Raw genomic sequence first — 22,455 nt, 5'->3', positions numbered from 1 at the left:
TGTCACCGGACCTGCCGTTTGTGTCGGACCGCAACGCAGCACTGTCGCCAACGCTGCAGCACTTCGTTTTTATGAAAACAGTGCTTTTCAAAACAATGTCGGAGACATCTGCAGAGCGTCACTGAGCCGCCGCCCTCCACAGTGTATTGATTAGGCATCATTTCTGCCAGTCTTCTGGCATCCCTGACTGATGTCCCCCTCATATCGCTGTAGACGGATGTTTTCGGGAGAGGACCCTCACCAGTTGGGTGATTTTTTTTCATGGACTCATCTTTCTTCGTCTTGCTGAGAAGATCCTTCCTCTTCTTTCTCACATCCAACCCAGAGCGAAGGCAGCCCGAGTCCAACAGTCATTTACTGCGTCCGCTGTAGTTTTCCAACATAACTGTTTTTTCTTATTTGTGATTATGTTGGACCACTTGGCAGTCAGCATTGTCCTGTACAGGCTATACAATTCAGTCAATTCTCTAATTTCAATGTCGGTGAAATTTCCTTTCCGTTTCCTTTTGATCTTCCATTGCTGCAGCAAGATGAGCGAAACTAAGACAGCGAGAGACTTAACAGCGTATCCCAGCAACGCACGCTGCTAGGCTGTAGCCATAGTGACGTGACCGCGTGTAGTTAAGACTAAGCTTGTGTTCTGTTGGTGGAGTCCTTTAAGACTGGACTTAGATAAGACAGACTCAGGAGTTAAGACCAGTCTTAGTTAAGCCCCAGGTGATTATTAATGAGTGAAAACAGGTTTGAATCTTAAATTTCTGTCACTAGGCGCCCCTAAATCACTCTAACCTTCAAAACTCAAAACGACCAAAAGGATTTAAAAAGACCCAATCAGCTGATCTCTCACAGAGACAGAGTTGTTGACTGTCTTCATTACATAAACTGCAGCCATTTCAAGGCCACTATGTTCACTATGTGTGTTATGTGAGACCCCCCCACCCCTTCCCGTCCCCACTCCAAAAACAAACGTCCACACATGGAGCTGCAGTGACGAAGGACAGGCTATAAAAGAGTGTCTGTGCTGAGGACGGGGGTTTGACTGAGAGACAGTTTGTGTCTGAACAGGATCAGTCGGGGACTCCGTCTCCCACAGACCAGGTGTGTCTCGTGTCTCCTTCGGGACAAGTGTGTCTCGTGTCTCCTTCAGGACAGGTGTGTGTCTCTCTGGGTGTCTCGTCATGCCGTGGCTGCTGTCCTCTCAGTCGGAGCGTCTGTCTTCGTCTCCATCTGAGCGTCAGTGCGAGCGGACGTCGTTCTCCTTCTACTGTGCCGTGCGGGAGCAGCTGCCGGTCTGGCTGCTGGAGGACATGCGCAGTATGGAGGTCTTCAGTTGGGAGGACGGACACCCACGCGCCTTCCTGCCGTCCGAGGCGCTGCTGTACGCACTGATACATGACCACCAGGACTACGCACGCTATCTGCTCGACAAGTACTCTCTGAGCGCGCTCAGACCGCCACGCTGCAGCTTCTGCTGCTGCCGCAGTAGCGGCGCTCAGCACCTGACCATGGCGGTGCGCTACGACCGCGTGTCGATCCTCGGCATGATGGTGGAGACTCTGAAGGACTGCGACTCACAGAGCGCGCAGCGGGACTACTTGGATAGCTGCGGCGGCTGCTCACACGTGGCGGATGCAGGGAAGACGGCGGTGCAGCTGGCGGTGGAGCTGTCGCGGCCCGAGTGTCTGCTGCTGCTGTTGGTTCACGGCGCGCCGCCTGCCGGACTCGACAGTGCGCTGCAGCGACTCGTCTCCTCCGAAGAGACGGACCGCCGCCATGCACAGCGCTGCCTTGACTTCCTGCTGCTCTTCCTGCCTGAGCCGCCGACGTTGCGCTGCCTACGGGATGAGCCGCATCGCTGGCAAAGCCTGCTGGGAAAAGAAGTGTTCAGCTGGCTGTGCGGTCTGGCCCCACCCCCTCTCTTGCTGCAGGCGCTCAGGTGTTTGGCTCGATCCGGCCCCGCCCAGATCAGCGCCTTGCCGAACTTCCTGCAGCCGCACAGCTGGCAGTGACATCATCTGTCACCGTGGAAACACTGCAGGACTGCTGCGATTGGACGGTACATTGATGATGTAAATAAAATATAAATAAAGACTGAAAAAAACTGATCAACGATCAGTTGATCGGTGATCAATACGGCTGAAGAGGACACTCTTCTGCTTTCTGTCGGATAAAAACAGGACAATAACTGTGGAGGTCGTCTCTCAGTGGGGGACACCAAACATCCCATCATCTCAGCTGATCTGAGGACAAACAGCTGATCTGAGGACACACGGCTGGTCTGAGGACACACGGCTGATCTGAGGACAGACGGCTGATGTGAGGACAGATGGCTGATGTGAGGACAGACAGCTGATCTGAGGACACACGGCTGATCTAAGGACAGACGGCTGATCTGAGGACAAACGGCTGGTCTGAGGACAAACGGCTGGTCTGAGGACAAACGGCTGATCTGAGGACACACAGCTGATCTGAGGACACACAGCTGGTCTGAGGACACACAGCTGATCTGAGGACAAACGGCTGATCTGAGGACACACAGCTGGTCTGAGGACACACGGCAGATCTGAGGACAAACGGCTGATCTGAGGACAGACGGCTGATGTGAGGACAGACGGCTGATGTGAGGACACACGGCTGATCTGAGGACAGACGGCTGATGTGAGGACACACGGCTGATCTGAGGACACACGGCTGATCTGAGGACACACGGCTGATCTGAGGACAGACGGCTGATCTGAGAGCAGCTGTTGTTGAGACGTTTTTAAAGATCCTTGATTAAATGAAAATTGACACCAGTTTTTTGGGGGTTCGTAGATGTTCGCTGAAGGGAAATAAATCAGTTGTTTCTTTGTGTTTGTGTCCTTTGCTCGACGCTGTAAATAAAATCTGTTTATTAAAAACTTGGTTCATCTTTTCCGTCCTGTGTGCTGAACTTGTTTTCAGAGAGCTGCTGGACTCGAGTTTCCTCCGAGTGTCAACGAGAGAAGAGCCAGTTTCAACTGTTTGAGTTTCTCCTCAGAAACCTGAAACCTCCTGATGATGGTGATGAATGAACGAATGAGTGAATAAATGAACTCATGAACGGATGAGTGAAGCAGCGTCTGGTCAGATGAGTGGAGGATATCTGAATTATTGTTCAGCAGCAGTTTAAATATTATTTCTATTTCATGATGTCATCAGGAAATCAGCTTCATCCAACACAACTCAATAAACGTCCGGCTGACATCAATCACCTCATCAGTCAAATTTTAAAGACCAAACATTCTCTGAAACGGCCATCGATTCTGCTCAGCGCTTCTTTTTCATCACTATAAACAGCTTTTTAAAGATATAACCCGAAATAATGACGCCAGAACGGGATTAGCACTGAATATTTAAACGTGACTTAGGGACTGTTAGTTATTTATGGGGGGGGGGGGTGACACATGTCAGCTCAGACAACTTTATATGGCTGGATTTTGTTTTTATTTCACTTCTGATTTTTTTAAGAAAACCTGCTGCCTGTTTTCTTTAAACTCTCCAAAATGTCCCCATTCATCAGCCAGAAACTGTAATAACAGAAACTATCGTTGGATTTTCACGTTTTCCACGGTCCCTACAAGGGTTGGAAATGAGATTTTTTGCCACCGAGTCGAGCGGATCCCAAACCCTGCCGGCGCTCGTCAGCTGACGTTTTTACTTGAAGCCGCTGGCAGACTGAAGCAGCGTTTGGCTGCTGCTCATTTCCAACCTGCTCCTTGAGCACATCATGCATTATTATACAGGTTTGGGAAACAATCTTCCAGGACTTTCCCAAAACTTTCTGGGTAGAATTACTTTTCCAAAACTTTTCCAGGCCTGGAAATTGCTATTTGCAAATTCCATGACCTTGACAAGTTTTTCATGCTCTGATCACTCGGCGGATCAGGTGGTTCAGTTCACGTGGCCGAGTTTCAACATTTACAAAGTTGATGAACAACATCACAAACAGGTGAGTTTACAGCGAGACAAACCTGTCCCGCCACGTCTCCGCCACGTCACAACCCAGTCACTTCTTCACAGGTTTCTATGGCAACACTTTCAGAGGCGAGGAGGCGAGAAGATGATGAGTCAAAGTTTAAAGAATCATTCCAGAGTTTTTTAAACGATAAAAATCCAGTTTAGACCAAACCCAGAAACCAGTGGAAGCTAGGCAAACCAGTCAGACCAGCTCCAAACCAGTCTGAAGAAGCAACAAGAAATAAATAAAATAATGTGAAATGTCCCTTTAATATCTTCAACAACCAGAAGGAATTAAACTGGATTAAATGTTAGCAGATAAGAACCAGTTTAAACCAGTCTTAACTTGTTTAAACAAATCTGAACCAGTTTAAACCAGTCTTAACGAGTTTAAACAAATCTGAACCAGTTTAAACCAGTCTTAACTAGTTTAAACAAATCTGAACCAGTTTAAACCAGTCTTAACTAGTTAAACCAGTCTGAACCCATCTAAACCAGTCATGTCCCTTCAGAATAAAGTGCTTCTTGTTAAAACAAAAATAAAACAAAGTCTCAGTTGACTTCATTTCCCAGCAGCCACGTGGGCTCTCTCTGTCCACCATCTTTTGTTAAATGTCACCGGAAATGATGTCACCTGCCTGCTCAGTCCAGCTGTGACATCACACAGCCCACATCCTGCTTCAAGAGGAAGTTGTAAACAGGAAGTGGTGTCATGGTGACATCACAGTGACGTCATTGGTCAGATGAGCTCCCACTCTTCGTCAACATCATCACTGGGGGCGGGGCCCGATGGGGCGGGTCTACATGGTGTTTGTGGGAGGAGCTTCGTTAGGCGACGAGACAATCCACCAATCAGAGTCACCGCCCACAACTCGTCCTCTGGAGTCACTGAAGACAGACAGAGAGAAAGACACACCTGAGGCATCTGAGACATCTGAGACACACCTGAGACACCTGAAACACACCTGAGACATCTGAGATGTACTTGAGACATCTGAGACAAACCTGAGACACCTGAAACACACCTGAGATATCTGAAACACACCTGAGACAAACCTGAGACAAACCTGAAACACACCTGAAACACACCTGAGACATCTGAGACACACCAGAGACAAACCTGAAACACACCTGAGACATCTGAGACACACCTGAGACATCTGAGACACACCGGAGGCATCTGAGACACACCCGAGACAAACCTGAAACACACCTGAGACATCTGAGACACACCCGAGACAAACCTGAAACACACCTGAGACATGTGAGACACACCTGAGACATCTGAGACACACCCGAGGCATCTGAGACACACCCGAGACAAACCTGAAACACACCTGAGACATCTGAGACACACCCGAGACAAACCTGAAACACACCTGAGACATCTGAGACACACCTGAGACATCTGAGACACACCCGAGGCATCTGAGACACACCCGAGACAAACCTGAAACACACCTGAGACATCTGAGACACACCCGAGACAAACCTGAAACACACCTGAGACATCTGAGACACACCTGAGACATCTGAGACACACCTGAGACATCTGAGACACACCTGAGACATCTGAAACACACCTGAGACAAACCTGAAACACACCTGAGACATCTGAGACACACCCGAGACAAACCTGAAACACACCTGAGACATGTGAGACACACCTGAGACATCTGAGACACACCCGAGGCATCTGAGACACACCCGAGACAAACCTGAAACACACCTGAGACATCTGAGACACACCCGAGACAAACCTGAAACACATCTGAGACATCTGAGACACACCTGAGACATCTGAGACACACCCGAGGCATCTGAGACACATCCGAGACAAACCTGAAACACACCTGAGACATCTGAGACACACCCGAGACAAACCTGAAACACACCTGAGACATCTGAGACACACCTGAGACATCTGAGACACACCTGAGACATCTGAGACACACCTGAGACATCTGAAACACACCCGAGACAAACCTGAGACACACCCGAGACAAACCTGAAACACACCTGAGACATCTGAGACACACCCGAGACAAACCTGAAACACACCTGAGACATCTGAGACACACCCGAGACAAACCTGAAACACACCTGAGACATCTGAGACACACCTGAGACATCTGAGACACACCCGAGGCATCTGAGACACACCCGAGACAAACCTGAAACACACCTGAGACATCTGAGACACACCCGAGACAAACCTGAAACACACCTGAGACATCTGAGACACACCTGAGACATCTGAGACACACCCGAGACATCTGAGACACACCCGAGACAAACCTGAAACACACCTGAGACATCTGAGACACACCCGAGACAAACCTGAAACACACCTGAGACATCTGAGACACACCTGAGACATCTGAGACACACCCGAGGCATCTGAGACACACCCGAGACAAACCTGAAACACACCTGAGACATCTGAGACACACCCGAGACAAACCTGAAACACACCTGAGACATCTGAAACACACCTGAGACAAACCTGAGACACACCTGAGACAAACCTGAAACACACCTGAGACATCTGAGACACACCTGAGACATCTGAGACACACCCGAGGCATCTGAGACACACCCGAGACAAACCTGAAACACACCTGAGACATCTGAGACACACCCGAGACAAACCTGAAACACACCCGAGACATCTGAGACACACCCGAGACAAACCTGAAACACACCCGAGACAAACCTGACACACACCTGAGACATCTGAGACACACCCGAGACAAACCTGAAACACACCCGAGACAAACCTGAAACACACCAGAGACATCTGAGACACACCCGAGACAAACCTGAAACACACCTGAGACATCTGAGACACACCTGAGACATCTGAAACACACCTGAGACAAACCTGAGACACACCTGAGACAAACCTGAAACACACCTGAGACATCTGAGACACACCCGAGACAAACCTGAAACACACCTGAGACATCTGAGACACACCCGAGACAAACCTGAAACACACCCGAGACAAACCTGAAACACACCTGAGACATCTGAGACACACCCGAGACAAACCTGAAACACACCCGAGACAAACCTGAAACACACCTGAGACATCTGAGACACACCCGAGACAAACCTGAAACACACCTGAGACATCTGAGACACACCTGAGACATCTGAAACACACCTGAGACAAACCTGAGACACACCTGAGACAAACCTGAAACACACCTGAGACATCTGAGACACACCCGAGACAAACCTGAAACACACCTGAGACAACTGAGACACACCGAGACAACCCAGACACACACCTGAGACATCTCAGACACACCCGAGACAAACCTGAAACACACCTGAGACATCTGAGACACACCTGAGACATCTGAGACACACCTGAGACATCTGAAACACACCTGAGACAAACCTGAGACACACCCGAGACAAACCTGAAACACACCTGAGACATCTGAGACACACCCGAGACAAACCTGAAACACACCTGAGACATCTGAGACACACCCGAGACAAACCTGAAACACACCCAAGACACACCTGAGACACACCCGAGACAAACCTGAAACACACCTGAGACATCTGAGACACACCCGAGACAAACCTGAAACACACCTGAGACATCTGAGACACACCTGAGACATCTGAGACACACCCGAGGCATCTGAGACACACCCGAGACAAACCTGAAACACACCTGAGACATCTGAGACACACCCGAGACAAACCTGAAACACACCTGAGACATCTGAGACACACCCGAGACAAACCTGAAACACACCTGAGACATCTGAGACACACCCGAGACAAACCTGAAACACACCCGAGACAAACCTGAAACACACCTGAGACATCTGAGACACACCCGAGACAAACCTGAAACACACCCGAGACAAACCTGAAACACACCTGAGACATCTGAGACACACCCGAGACAAACCTGAAACACACCTGAGACATCTGAGACACACCTGAGACATCTGAGACACACCTGAGACATCTGAAACACACCTGAGACAAACCTGAGACACACCTGAGACAAACCTGAAACACACCTGAGACATCTGAGACACACCCGAGACAAAACTGAAACACACCTGAGACATCTGAGACACACCCGAGACAAACCTGAAACACACCCGAGACAAACCTGAAACACACCCGAGACAAACCTGAAACACACCTGAGACATCTGAGACACACCCGAGACAAACCTGAAACACACCCGAGACAAACCTGAAACACACCAGAGACATCTGAGACACACCCGAGACAAACCTGAAACACACCTGAGACATCTGAGACACACCCGAGACAAACCTGAAACACACCCGAGACAAACCTGAAACACACCCGAGACAAACCTGAAACACACCAGAGACATCTGAGACACACCCGAGACAAACCTGAAACACACCTGAGACATCTGAGACACACCCGAGACAAACCTGAAACACACCCGAGACAAACCTGAAACACACCCGAGACAAACCTGAAACACACCTGAGACATCTGAGACACACCCGAGACAAACCTGAAACACACCCGAGACAAACCTGAAACACACCAGAGACATCTGAGACACACCCGAGACAAACCTGAAACACACCTGAGACATCTGAGACACACCTGAGACATCTGAAACACACCTGAGACAAACCTGAGACACACCTGAGACAAACCTGAAACACACCTGAGACATCTGAGACACACCTGAGACATCTGAGACACACCCGAGGCATCTGAGACACACCCGAGACAAACCTGAAACACACCTGAGACATCTTAGACACACCCGAGACAAACCTGAAACACACCTGAGACATCTGAGACACACCCGAGACAAACCTGAAACACACCCGAGACAAACCTGAAACACACCTGAGACATCTGAGACACACCCGAGACAAACCTGAAACACACCCGAGACAAACCTGAAACACACCTGAGACATCTGAGACACACCTGAGACAAACCTGAAACACACCTGAGACATCTGAGACACACCTGAGACATCTGAGACACACCTGAGACATCTGAAACACACCTGAGACAAACCTGAGACACACCTGAGACAAACCTGAAACACACCTGAGACATCTGAGACACACCCGAGACAAACCTGAAACACACCTGAGACATCTGAGACACACCCGAGACAAACCTGAAACACACCCGAGACAAACCTGAAACACACCTGAGACATCTGAGACACACCCGAGACAAACCTGAAACACACCAGAGACATCTGAGACACACCCGAGACAAACCTGAAACACACCTGAGACATCTGAGACACACCTGAGACATCTGAGACACACCTGAGACATCTGAAACACACCTGAGACAAACCTGAGACACACCTGAGACAAACCTGAAACACACCTGAGACATCTGAGACACACCTGAGACATCTGAGACACACCCGAGACATCTGAGACACACCCGAGACAAACCTGAAACACACCTGAGACATCTGAGACACACCCGAGACAAACCTGAAACACACCTGAGACATCTGAGACACACCCGAGACAAACCTGAAACACACCCGAGACAAACCTGAAACACACCTGAGACATCTGAGACACACCCGAGACAAACCTGAAACACACCCGAGACAAACCTGAAACACACCTGAGACAAACCTGAGACACACCTGAGACAAACCTGAAACACACCTGAGACATCTGAGACACACCCGAGACAAACCTGAAACACACCTGAGACATCTGAGACACACCCGAGACAAACCTGAGACACACTGGTTAACCAGTATGAACCCAGTCTTACCAGTTAACCAGTTGGCATTTCCGGGGATCTTCTTCCAGTAATCTCCTGCAGGGTTCCTGTCAGAGACTCCGTAGCGTCGAGCCAGATCTCCGTTAACACACCGAACCCAAACAGTGCGAGAGCTGAGGACCAGCTGACTGACGGCCAAACCTGAAACACACACACACACACGTTGCACAATATCTAACATAAACACACAAACACGTTCACACACGTTACACAACACAGAGAGACAAGACTGACAGAGAGACAAGCGTTCAGAGAGACAGACAGACAGCAAGACAGACAGACAGGTATGTACCTGGTACCAGCTCCCAGTCTGTCCCCACTGGCATCTCATCACTGAGTCCAGTCCTGACGAAGACACTTCCTCTGTTGTCCAACGCCCAGAGGAGACGATCGTTAGGACTCGTCTGAATACTGACCAGCTGTACTCCTATTGGCTGCAAAGACATGATGTCACAGTTACCTGGACAGGTGTGTGAAACAGTTGGTTCTATGTGGATTAGGTGTTTCTCTGTTACCTTTGCAGGTGGTTCTACGTTTTTCTCTGTTACCTGTGCAGGTGGTTCTATGTGGATCCAGGCCGGCAGCATCATGCTTGGGTTCAGAGGTTGGGTTCCGACTCTGAAGTAAACGACTCCTCGACTGTCCACAGCCCAGACGTTCTGACTGCCGCAGCTCACACTGACCAGACGAACACTTCCTGTGACACACAGTCGACATTTTACCTGAACACACCTGTACACATATTTATATCTTCATACAGCAGTCACAGAACCCCTTCAAGAACCCCTCGAACTGCCCTAAGAACCTCAAGGACTCCCAAAACCTCCCCAGTGGCAAACAACCTCATGGACTCCTGGGACACTGCAGGACCCTTCCAGGTAGATTAAGACCCACCCAGGTACATCAAGACCCTTGCAGATAGGTTAAAACCTGCCCAGTTGGATTAAGACCCTTGCAGGTGTGTATGGGATGTTTTCGTGTCAGCATTACTCATCTTATATAAAGTAACGAGAGTCGATGTCTGTCACATTGAACTGAACACCCAGTTCAATGTGACGGATGGCAGGACGACCGTGACAGACACGGCGACACGGGGGAAGAGTGTGCCGCCATCATACTCAGCGCCGTCACACTGCCACTCAGTCACGCTCCGCCCCCAGCACGGGTAAACAATGGCTCTGTGGGAACTAGTGACCTGGTTAGCAGCTGCAGCTGTTGATGAGGTCACGCGTGTAAACAGAAACATTATTTGGGTTCTAGCTGACAACAGGTGGAACATCAGCACGATCAGGTGACTGCTTCCTGCTTCAGAGCAGATTCCAGGTCAGTCTGTTTTTGGTAAACAGCCTCATGTTTCCACCCTGACCTCTCACAGTGTCTCTGTCTCTCTGTGGTACAGTAACACGTTCGTGTTTTGAGGTCAGTAGCCTCATCGCACTGACTGGTGGAACAATAACTCTGTTACTGCATTCCCACGTTCTTCTTCTGTTATCTGTTTAATGAGCCAACAGAAAAAAATAAACAACAACAACAAAACAGCGGCACCCTCCGGTTTGTCTTTGGAGCAGCTCCTCAGCCGGCTGGTGGTCTGTGCCAACTCCCGGGACCAAACTCTGACTCTGCAGACCCACAGACACTAGATATACAACTGAGACTGTGGATATACACTCTGAGACTGTGGATATATACTCCGAGACTGTGGATATATACTCTGAGACTGTGGATATATACTTTGAGACTGTAGATATATACTCTGAGACTGTAGATATATACTCAGCGAATGTAGATATACACTCTGAGACTGTAGATATATACTCTGACACTGTAGATATATACTCTGAGACTGTAGATATATACTCAGCGAATGTAGATATACACTCTGACTGTGGATATATACTCTGAGACTGTAGATATACACTCTGAGACTGTAGATATATACTCTGAGACTGTAGATATATACTCTGAGACTGTAGATATACACTCTGAGACTGTAGATATATACTCTGAGACTGTAGATATATACTCTGAGACTGTAGATATACACTCTGAGACTGTGGATATATACTCTGAGACTGTAGATATATACTCTGAGACTGTAGATATATACTCAGCGAATGTAGATATACACTCTGAGACTGTAGATATACACTCTGAGACTGTAGATATATACTCAGCGAATGTAGATATACACTCTGAGACTGTAGATATACACTCTGACTGTAGATATATACTCTGAGACTGTAGATATACACTCTGAGACTGTGGATATATACTCTGAGACTGTAGATATATACTCTGAGACTGTAGATATATACTCAGCGAATGTAGATATACACTCTGAGACTGTAGATATACACTCTGAGACTGTAGATATACACTCAGCGAATGTAGATATACACTCTGAGACTGTAGATATACACTCTGACTGTAGATATATACTCTGAGACTGTAGATATACACTCTGAGACTGTGGATATATACTCTGAGACTGTGGATATATACTCTGAGACTGTAGATATATACTCTGAGACTGTGGATATACACTCTGAGACTGTAGATATATACTCAGCGAATGTAGATATATACTCTGAGACTGTAGATATATACTCTGAGACTGTGGATATATACTCTGAGACTGTGGATATATACTTTGAGACTGTAGATATATACTCTGAGACTGTAGATATATACTTTGAGACTGTGGATATACACTCTGAGACTGTGGATATATACTCTAAGACTGTGGATATATACTCTGAGACTGTAGATATATACTCTGAGACTGTGAATATACACTCTGAGACTGTAGATATTTACTCTGAGACTGTAGATATATACTCAGCGAATGTAGATTTATACTCTGAGACTGTAGATATATACTCAGCGAATGTAGATTTATACTCTGAGACTGTAGATATATACTCAGCGAATGTAGATATACACTCTGAGACTGTGAATATATACTCAGAGACTGTAGATATATACTCTGAGACTGTAGATATATACTCTGAGACAGTAGATATATACTCTGAGACTGTAGATATATACTCTGAGACAGTAGATATATACTCTGAGACTGTAGATATATACTCTGTCTGTCTGTCTGTCTGTCTGTTCATCAGGATGTCTCATGAAGACAGACAGCAGAGTCATGTGGTCTCTGTTATTGAGACAGGAACTAAAAACAGATCTGACCTTTCAGTCAGGTTAAAGTGTGACGCACACACAGACACACACACACACACACACACACACACAGACACACACACACACACACACACACACACACACACACACACAAACCTAAACACTTACACACACTCTCTTCATGCTGACCTCTGAGTTACAGATCTGTTACACAACCTTCACCTGTTACAGCTGAGCATGTGTGTGTGTGTGTGTGTGTGTGTGTCTATGTTAAACTGTGCCGCCAACAACACACACAAACATACACACAAACACACACACACACACATACACAAACACACACACATACACACACACACACACACACACACACACACACACACACACAGTAACACAAACACACACATACACACACACACGCACGCACACAGTAACACAAACACACACACACAGTAACACAAACACACACACACACACACACACAGTAACACAAACACAAACACACACACACACACACACAGTAACAGTAACACAAACACACACACACACACACAGTACCACAAACACACACACACACACACACACACACACACACACACACACACACACACACACAGAAACACACACACACACACACACACACACACACAGATCCAACAGTTCACTACATGAAAGAAGAAATCAAATCTAAAACTAGCACTCTGAATGACCCCGCAGACCGCGTGGTAAGGTACGTACCAAGCTGGCTGAGGTCCAGAGGGGTCCAGTGAAGTCCAGAGGGACAGGACGGAGACAGTGTACGAATACTAACTCGTCCATGAGTGTCCAAACCCCACAGAGCATCACGACAGGCGGACAGGTGAATCAGCTCCATCTGAGGACACAGGTAGAACTCAAGCAGCACTCAAGCAGAACACAGGTAGATCACAGGCAGAACTCAGGTAGGCAGCAGGTAGGACAGAGGTAGGACAGTGGTAGAACACAGGTAAGACACAGGTAGGACACAGGTAAGACACAGATATAGCTGGTATACTGCAGCCACGCTAAGGGACAAGAACAGGCTGCAGCGTATCATCCGTGCTGCAGAGAGGGTGATTGGCTGCCACCTGCCATCTCTCTGTGACCTGCACACCTCAGGGCCCTGCGGACGGCCCCTCTCACCGAGGACAGGGACTTTTTGAGGGACTTTTTGAGACCCTGTATCCAGTCCCAGAGTCTGAAAACATGAGTGTTCAGCTAAATCAGGTTTATGTGTCACATCAGCAAACGCTGGACTGGATTTCTGTCCACTGCACACTTCAGGTCAACTTGATTATTTAAACCTCAGATATTTGTACTGTAACTATACATCTGAAAAACTGTACAATACCTCCATTGCACCTTTTGTACATGCATTTTGTGTCCTTTATGTTCTATTTTGTCATTTTATTTATTTAAATTGCTTCTATATTTTTTTATCTTTTGTTCTATTGTATTTAAATTCACTATTTTTTTATTCTCTCCTATGTTAATTGTTTACCAACTCACATTCCTTGCATATGTAAATGTACTTGTCAATAAAACCAGATTCTGATTCTGATTGTGAACACAGGTTGAACATGGGTAGAACACAGGTAGGACAAGGGTAGAACTCAGGTGGGACACAGGTAGAACCAGAGTGAACAGAGATCAGTAGAAGTGAACTCAGAGACAGGTGAAAGGTGTCCTTACCTCAGGTGGTAGAGGGACAGATGAGGGGCGGAGCTCTCCATCCTGGTCCCAAACACAGAACAGATCCTTCCTGCTCTGAGCCAACCATAGGAATGTACCTGAGACACACAGGTGACACACAGGTGACACACAGGTGACACATAGGTAGACTGATGATCTGTGTGTTTTATATGACAGGTAGAAGTTGACTAGGCGTGTGCCCAGGTGTGTGTACAGGTTTGTCACCAGATGTGGGTCCAGGTGTGTATGTGACCAGGTGTTTCTGTGAGTGTGGCCAGGTGTGTGTGTGAGTGTGGCCAGGTGTGTCTGACCTTCTCTGTGGGGCACAGGTGAAGACGTGATGAAGGTCCACCTGGTGGCTGAGACTGTTCCTCTTGGAACAACATTCTGCCAGAAAGTTCCTGAAAAATCCCAAAAAACAGAGCACCTGAGGAACTGAAAACTACACAACTTGAACTACAGAGACAATTCTGGTCTACTGGACACTGCTGGACTCTGCTGGACTCTGCTGGACTACTCAGATGGACTGCACCAGGCTCTACTGACCCACAAGACTGCCGCGGGCCAGGTGCAGCTGGTTGCGGCCTGAGGCGACCCAGACTCCGGTGCTGTTGGCACTGACCAGACTGGGCTGGCACTGGGAGTACTGGGACAGGAAGGCCACCACCCGCTCCACTGGCGCCCTGGTTACTGTGGCAACACTCTGGGTGGCCTGGATCAGAGTCTGGAACAGACTGCCCTGATCAAAGACCACGTAGTCCGAAATACTGATCTGATAGAGACAGAGACAGAGGATCAGACAGGCTGTCAAACTGCACGGCTGAGCTGAGGACGGATGGACGGATGGACAGACAGACAGTCTCCGTACCTGCCACCAGTGGTCGTCCTCTCCCTGTGGGCGGGACCAACTGATGCCAGTCCTGAACCAGAGACTGCCGCTGGCGTCCAGCGCCCAGGCTGTCCCCCCGTGTCCCAGAGAAACGCACATCAGCTCCAGCCCCTGAGCCTCGCTGAGACACAAAGACAATTACAGTAGTTACAGTTACAGTTCTATTAGAGCAGTATAGCTGTAGTATTACAGAAGGATTGCAGTAGTACTATAGTGATATAAGAGTAGTATTGCAGTAGTATTACAGTAGTATTGCAGTAGTACCTGACGGTGTCGTACTTCCAGCCGTCGCCCTCGCTGCAGTAGCTGTTGACTCCTTCTCGGTAGAATAACGCTTTGTGCTCGCTCAGCGCCCAGACCACACCTGCGCTAACGCACACCTGACTGAATACGCAGGGGGAGTCGATCTTCACGGAGCGAGCGCACGGACGGTCCACACTCAGACCTGGTGGACACAGAGACAGCCCTCACTATGGCAACTACTCACAGAGGACATTAACCCCGCCCTCTGCAGGCCCAGAGTGTTACCAAATGTCAGAGTTACCTGTCTGCAGGTAGAGGTCTCCGTTGGTCCTGATGATCCAGGCCGAGTCGTCACTCAGAGCCACGAAGGCGGTCTGCTCCACAGCTTTGTACCAGTGACGTTTTCCTTTAACGGACACTTTCGCACATGCAAATGCCGTCATACTCTTCTGCTCCACCTTCCACAGCAGGTTACCTGACGGAGAGAGACACAGTCAACACCTGTACACCTATACACCTGTAAACCTTTACACATATACACGTAAACCTGTACACCTGTATACCTAACCTGTAAACCTATACACCTGTAGACATGTACACCCATACACCTGTAAACCTGTACACCTGTACAGCTACACACTTGTAAACCTATACACTTACACATCTGTAAACATGTGCACCTGTACACCTACACACCTGTAAAGCTGTACACCTGTACACCTACACACCTGTACACCAGTATGCCTGTGCAATTGTGCACCTGTGCATGTGGCGCAGTACATTTAAGTAGAAAATTAAAGTAAAAAGTTAGGGTTTGGGTTAGTAAAAACACTGACAAGAAGATGACAGTATGTTATAGCTCACCTGACGGGGACAACGCCACCTGGTGGATGTTATCTTCAAAACGCTGCCAGTTGAGTCCAGTTTCAGGCAGACTGCTGCAGAAGAGTCCTCCTTTGAAGTCCAGACACCAGACATACCTGAGACACACACAGATGAACCTGTCAGATACACCCATCAGAAACACCTGTCAGGTACAACCATCAGATACACCTGGCTGAGGTACACCTGTGAGACACCTAGCTCAGATACACCTGTCATGTACACCTCAGTGACTACTCTCTGAGACTTGGGTCAGGTTCGGACAAGAACATGTTGCACTCATGTACACACATCACACACACCTGAGACACACAGGTGATACTTTGGTCACCTGACAATCAGCTGATCACCCACCTGTCTGTCACCTGCAGGCTCAGAATTCCACATCCTGGTCCTGAATATCCCATCCAGCTCTCTGCCACCTGAGGACACAGAGGACAGAAACATATTAATGCCTGCTGAGAGACTATCTCACCTGGACTGTCTCACCTACTCGGATCTGTGTTCATACAGCACAGTTCCTTCCAGGTGAAGCACAGTGTGCCAGGTACAAGTTTCAGGCAGAAAACACAGGATCAGCTCTCCTTAACAGCGAATCAGATTCATGAAAATAAAAATAAAAATGTGTAAACTAATTTTGAATTAAATTAAATAAAGTAATCACTAAACTAAAACCATGAAAAGAGGGTAACATATGTGAAGTACAACGAATAAAAATAACTAAAATAGAATGAAAATAATAAACCAGATGAAACCAATGAAAGAATTCAAATAAAACTAAACGACATTAAAGAAAACGGTACAATAGTCCATGCCTGTCTCACCTGGTCAGGTTTGTGTGTGTCCCTGTCCTGAATGTCCTGGTCCATTTGTCTGTCTGTTGTCCTCTCCATCTGATTGGACGGACAGTTGAGGACGTCCCCAGCACTGCCAGCTGGGGGCAGAGAGGGACAGTAGATGTCCCCCTCGTCATCACTGGACACACTAGGTTTTCTATCCATAGTGGACAAAGTGGAGTAAAACATCTGGTCAACCAGACCAGCAGGGGGCGCCAGGTCCTCGTTCTGTTCACAAACACAGGGACACAGAGGACACGGAGGACACAGAGGACACAGAGAGATACAGAGACAGGAAAGGATTTGACATGCATCAGTTTAGAACTGAACATTGCACTGGGGAGGGAATGAGGGACTTTAAAGAAAACACACCCTCCAAATCTACAGGAGTGGAAACATTTTGGGCTGTTTTTAATGAAAAATATTTTGGCTTTATTTTTTTTTCTTTAATTTTTTTGGGTGACTTTTATAGAAACAATATTGGCAATATTTCTAAATAAATTGCTATCTGTGAATTCCATGACTTTTCCAGGTCTTCCATGACCGTCTAAACCTGAGCTGATGGTGTGTTTATATTCACCTCCTCTTCGTCTTCATCTGGTCCAATCAAAGGGCTCAGGAACTCGTCCTCCTGTCCCTCGTCCTCCTCCGCGTTGTGCATGTAGGAGAATGTGCACTCAAGCAGCAGATCCACATCCGGGGTCGGGGGGACGACGTCCGTCTCTGTCCTGGGACCAGAGGCCTGTCCTGGGGTTGGCTGGTCCTCCTGGAGGAGCAAGGAGCCTGGAGGGAGGACGCTGCTGGGACAAGGACAAGCGGATGAGACAGACAGATCAGCAGTAACAGGAGACATGCATGAGACACACTGATACTCACCCCATCTCCCCCTCTGAGTGCCCCCCCCCAGCCTCCTGGGAGTCTTGGTCCTGGGAAGGTTCTGGAGAGTCCTGGTTCTGAGTGTCCACCAGGGACGCCCTGTCACTGCCTCCATCACTGCAACTGCCGTCCTGGACTACAAACATGGAGTCAGAGACGCTGCTGCTGTCTGAGGACGGACACAGAGACACCAACAGTCACTCTGTCTCTGTCTGTCTGTCTCTCAGTCTGTCTCTCAGTCTGTCTGTCTCTCGCTCTCTGTCCCACCTTGTCTTCGTCTCCTCCTCTTCTTCACTCTGATGGCTTTGACCACCAGCTCCTGCTGCATGTCCTCCTGTCCCAGGGGGGTGCTGTAGCGTCTGGAGCTCAGCTCGCAGGAAGTGGCTACCAGGCTGTTTCCATGGAGACTGTCCCAGGAAGTGACAGAGCTGCTGCGACTCTGAGAGCTGCTGGTGAATGCACCTGACTGCACCTGGCTGAGCTGCTCTGTCACCTGAGGGCACGTGACACACACAGGTGAGCTCAGGTCACCTGACACACACAGGTGAGCTCAGGTCACCTGACACACACAGGTGAGTTTAATTGGCCGTCAGTAAACCAGTAAACACTTTGTAACCTGAACAAAGTGATTTCTTTTAAAAAGGTGAAGAAGACAACGAGCAGCTGAAGAAGAGATTACTAAAGAAATCTGCGGAAATTTACCTGAAAATAAGAAAAAGAAACTGAAAGTAAAATTACCAGATAACATATTTAAATATTAAAATCTCCTGTTTTCTTACAGATTGAGAAACATTTCTCAGCAGGCTACTCATGACCTTTGACCCCAGCAGTGACCTCAGGGTTCAAAGGGTTAAAACAGTTTAACTAGTAAAGCAGTGAGTCACCTCCAGCTGCTCCTCTGCCTCCTCTACCTCCTCATCGCCGCTCCTCTCCCCGCCGCTACCCGCCTCCCTTCCCCCTCCCTCCAAGATGATGGCCATGGTTCTGATTGGCTGAGCCGTTTCCACAGATCCGGTTGATGGGAAGATGGTGGGCGTAGCCAAAGGTGAGGACAGACGGGCAGACATGTCCACCGCTGAAAAAGACAGGGAGAGAGACAGTCAGTAGTTGGTAGTATTAGTACTCCGAGTCGGAGGGTTAGTGTTAGCCTTTCACAGTAGTTGGTATTAAAACTTCGTAGTATTAGTACTCACAGTTGGAGGCGAGTCCCTCAGGACTGTTGGACAGACGGATGATGTCTCTGTCTCCTTTCAGGATAAAAATCTCGTTGTCACAACATGACACTGACACGATGTCTCCACTGCTCTCCAGTGCTCCGACTATCACCTGAACACACAAGACACAAACATCAACATTCACACAAAGGAAACGATCACATAAAAACAACGTTCACACAGTGGAAACATTCACACAGACATCAACATTCACACAGAGGATGTGCTTGTTATCACGGTACTACAAGTAGCGGTAGTACCTCATTGAGACAGTGGAGGAAGTAGATGCTGTAAGACGATATCTGTTAAGACAGTCCCTCATTGAAACAGTATCTTGTTAAGACAGTCCTTGTTAAGCCAGTATCTCATTAAGACAGTTCTTGTTCAATCAGTCCTTGTCAATACAGTATCTTGTTAAGATGATAACTCTTTTAGACAGTACCTCCTTAAGTCAGTCGAGGATATGGATGCTGTACTTGTTAAGACAGTATCTTCTTAAGATCCTCTATAAAACATCATCTTGTTAAGATGGTACCACATTAAAACAGTATCTCGTTAACACAATATGTTGTTGTAAAGACAGTACCTTGTCAAGTCAAAGTCAAAGTGTGGATGCTGTACTTGTTAAGACAGTATCTTGTTTTGACAATACCTCACTAAGACAGTACCTCTTCATAACAGTACCTTTTTAAGAAAGTACCTTTTTAAGAAAGTGCCTCGTTCAGACAGTCAAGGACATAGATGCTGTACTCCTTAAGAAAGTACCTCATTAAGACAGTCAAGGACGTAGATGCTGTACTCATTCCAACTGAGGATCCAGGACTCTTTGAGGAAACAGCTGAGCAGACCGAGCTGTCTCTCTGCTGGACGGAACGCTCCGATTGGACCAGGACGAGGAAACAACTCAAACTGAGGAACCTAAGGCAGACAGGTGGACAGACAGGTCAACAGAGAGGTGGAGAGACAGGTGGACAGACAGGTCAACAGAGAGGTGGAGAGACAGAGAAAATGTAACTGATGTAGTTATTCACAGTTCTTATAGATCAGTGATACACATCAGTAGCAGTAGTATTAACAGTAGTGTCAGTAAAGTATTTGTGTAATGTTTGAATTCTGCTACAGTAACAGTCAATTAATGTTTGAAGTAACTGTAGTAAATGTTTGTGTCATCAGTATTTTACCTGCGATAAACAGTATTTCACCTGTGTGTTGAACAGTATTTTATCTGTGTGATGAAATGTGCTTTATCTGTGATGAACTGCATTAACCTGTGTGATGAACTGCATTAACCTGTGTGATAAATTGTATTTTACCTGTGTGTTGAACAGAGCTCGGAGCAGTCGAGTGTCCTCCACCTGTCCTCTGATGTCGGACCTCCACAGTCTGAGTCCGGGTCGAGCAGCGAACACCTGAAGGTCGCTCTGTTTACAGAGCGCCGGCAGGAAGCAGGCTCCAAACCTGCCACTGCTGACAGAAAGACACAAATACTGCAGTAAGAATAGTACATGAGAAAAAATACCACATGTACTACAAAGTCAGAGTAGATGTGCAAGGTTGTCAACTCTCTGCACCAGCTGAAGACATAATGATAATAATAATAATAATAATAATAATAATAATAATAATAATAATAATAATAATAATAATAATACATTTTATTTAAAAGTGCCTTTCTAGGCACTCAAGGACACTTTACAGGGTGAGTAAAACACAAACAAAAAATAACAATAAATAAAGCACAGTAACTAAAATAACACATCAAGTTAAAAGCATCAGGCTAAAATGACACAGAGAAACAGGGAGAAAGAAACAGAGGGCTTTTGAGTCTGACTGTGAACACGTGTCCTGAATGAATGTTTCTGCTGCAGTGAACTCCAGAGCGACTGAAAGCTCTGCTGGTCCTGAGACAGGGCGGAGGACCAGAGAGGTGGAGGGAGGAGGAGGACCTGAGGGAGCCGGGGGGCAATGCAAATGAGATCAGAGAGATACCGGGGGGCGAGGTTACGGATGGCCTTAAATGTATATAGCAGGATCTTGAAAGAGATTCTGTATTTGACCGGGAGCCGGTGAAGCTGAGGGAGGACGGAGTAATATGGTGGGAGGAGGGAGTCCTGGTGATGATGCGGGCTGCAGAGTTTTGGACCAGAGTTTTGGTTGAAGTTTATGGAGGGACTTGTGAGGGACACCGAAAAGCTGACGAGGCTGTGGACCAGGATAGCAGCGGAGTGAGGGGTGAGAGAGGGACGGAGATGATTTATATTGCGTAAATGGAAATATGCAGACCAGGTTATGTCATAAATGTGCGAGTGGAAAGAAAGTGAGCTGTCGAGGACGACACCCAGACTCTTAACCTAAGGGGAGGGGGACACTGTGGAGCTGTCAATGGTGAGGGAGAAACCGTCAGGTCTGGAGAGGCTGGATTTAGTTCCAATCAGAAGAAGTCTGTTTTAACTGTTTTATCACTGTTAAGTTTAAGGAAGTTGGAGGTGAACCAGGATTTGATCTCTGAGAGGCAGAGGGTGAGGGAGGAGGGTGGGAGAGTGGAGTTCAGTTTACAGGACAGATAGAGCTGGGTGTCATCCGCGTAGCAGTGACAATTGATACCAAATTTACGGAAAATATTGCCGAGTGGGAGGAGATAAATAATTAAGAGAAGGGGCCCAAGGACAGAGCCCTGTGGCACACCAGAGGAGACAGGGGAGGGCTGGGAAGTGAAGGATTTGAGCTGGACGAACTGAGTTTGGCCTGTGAGGTAGGAGTGAAACCAGTGCAGGGGGATGTTAGTGACGCCTATGGAAGAGAGGTTTTTTCAGAGTGGGGCTAACAGCTGCGGATTTGAAAAGAGTGGGAACAACTGGACAGTGAGGAGCGAATAATGGCA

General features: G+C 47.6%; 2 protein-coding genes across 5 annotated transcripts in view; one reads left to right on the top strand and one right to left on the bottom strand.

The window, feature by feature from the left end:
* Positions 1 to 353: 353 nt before the first annotated feature.
* ankrd9 (ankyrin repeat domain 9) lies at positions 354 to 2,916 on the top strand. Its single transcript, XM_042500922.2, has one exon. The coding sequence runs from the start codon at positions 1,179 to 1,181 to the stop codon at positions 2,007 to 2,009; it is 831 nt and encodes a 276-aa protein (XP_042356856.2). The 5' UTR covers positions 354 to 1,178; the 3' UTR covers positions 2,010 to 2,916.
* A 1,313-nt stretch (positions 2,917 to 4,229) lies between these two features.
* tecpr2 (tectonin beta-propeller repeat containing 2) overlaps positions 4,230 to 22,455 on the bottom strand; it is a 22,915-nt gene continuing 4,689 nt past the window's right edge. The window contains exons 7-27 of one of the 4 annotated variants that reach the window (XM_088087102.1): positions 20,888 to 21,038; positions 20,340 to 20,492; positions 19,554 to 19,686; positions 19,245 to 19,435; positions 18,628 to 18,853; positions 18,361 to 18,529; positions 18,065 to 18,284; positions 17,473 to 17,712; positions 17,003 to 17,070; positions 16,631 to 16,746; positions 16,068 to 16,241; positions 15,788 to 15,968; positions 15,503 to 15,644; positions 15,181 to 15,406; positions 14,946 to 15,035; positions 14,635 to 14,732; positions 13,663 to 13,798; positions 10,326 to 10,474; positions 10,070 to 10,211; positions 9,769 to 9,918; positions 4,230 to 4,866 (exon numbers count right to left, since the gene is read on the bottom strand). In XM_088087102.1, the coding sequence (XP_087943228.1) occupies positions 4,718 to 4,866; positions 9,769 to 9,918; positions 10,070 to 10,211; positions 10,326 to 10,474; positions 13,663 to 13,798; positions 14,635 to 14,732; positions 14,946 to 15,035; positions 15,181 to 15,406; positions 15,503 to 15,644; positions 15,788 to 15,968; positions 16,068 to 16,241; positions 16,631 to 16,746; positions 17,003 to 17,070; positions 17,473 to 17,712; positions 18,065 to 18,284; positions 18,361 to 18,529; positions 18,628 to 18,853; positions 19,245 to 19,435; positions 19,554 to 19,686; positions 20,340 to 20,492; positions 20,888 to 21,038 (3,304 nt within the window). In that variant the 3' untranslated portion in view covers positions 4,230 to 4,717. Of the gene's footprint in view, positions 4,867 to 9,768; positions 9,919 to 10,069; positions 10,212 to 10,325; positions 10,475 to 13,662; positions 13,799 to 14,634; positions 14,733 to 14,945; positions 15,036 to 15,180; positions 15,407 to 15,502; positions 15,645 to 15,787; positions 15,969 to 16,067; positions 16,242 to 16,630; positions 16,747 to 17,002; positions 17,071 to 17,472; positions 17,713 to 18,064; positions 18,285 to 18,360; positions 18,530 to 18,627; positions 18,854 to 19,244; positions 19,436 to 19,553; positions 19,687 to 20,339; positions 20,493 to 20,887; positions 21,042 to 22,455 lie in introns of all 4 variants that reach the window. The other 3 variants (XM_088087103.1, XM_088087100.1, XM_088087101.1) reach the window with 3 other exon arrangements.

Source organism: Plectropomus leopardus, chromosome 14, assembly GCF_026936395.1.
Source record: "Plectropomus leopardus strain MGB_pleo_1.0 chromosome 14, ASM2693639v1, whole genome shotgun sequence".
In the NCBI taxonomy this organism is placed as follows: Eukaryota; Metazoa; Chordata; class Actinopteri; order Perciformes; family Serranidae; genus Plectropomus; species Plectropomus leopardus.
Note: the sequence above shows the minus strand (reverse complement) of the source record. Positions and strands in the feature narration are given on the sequence as shown.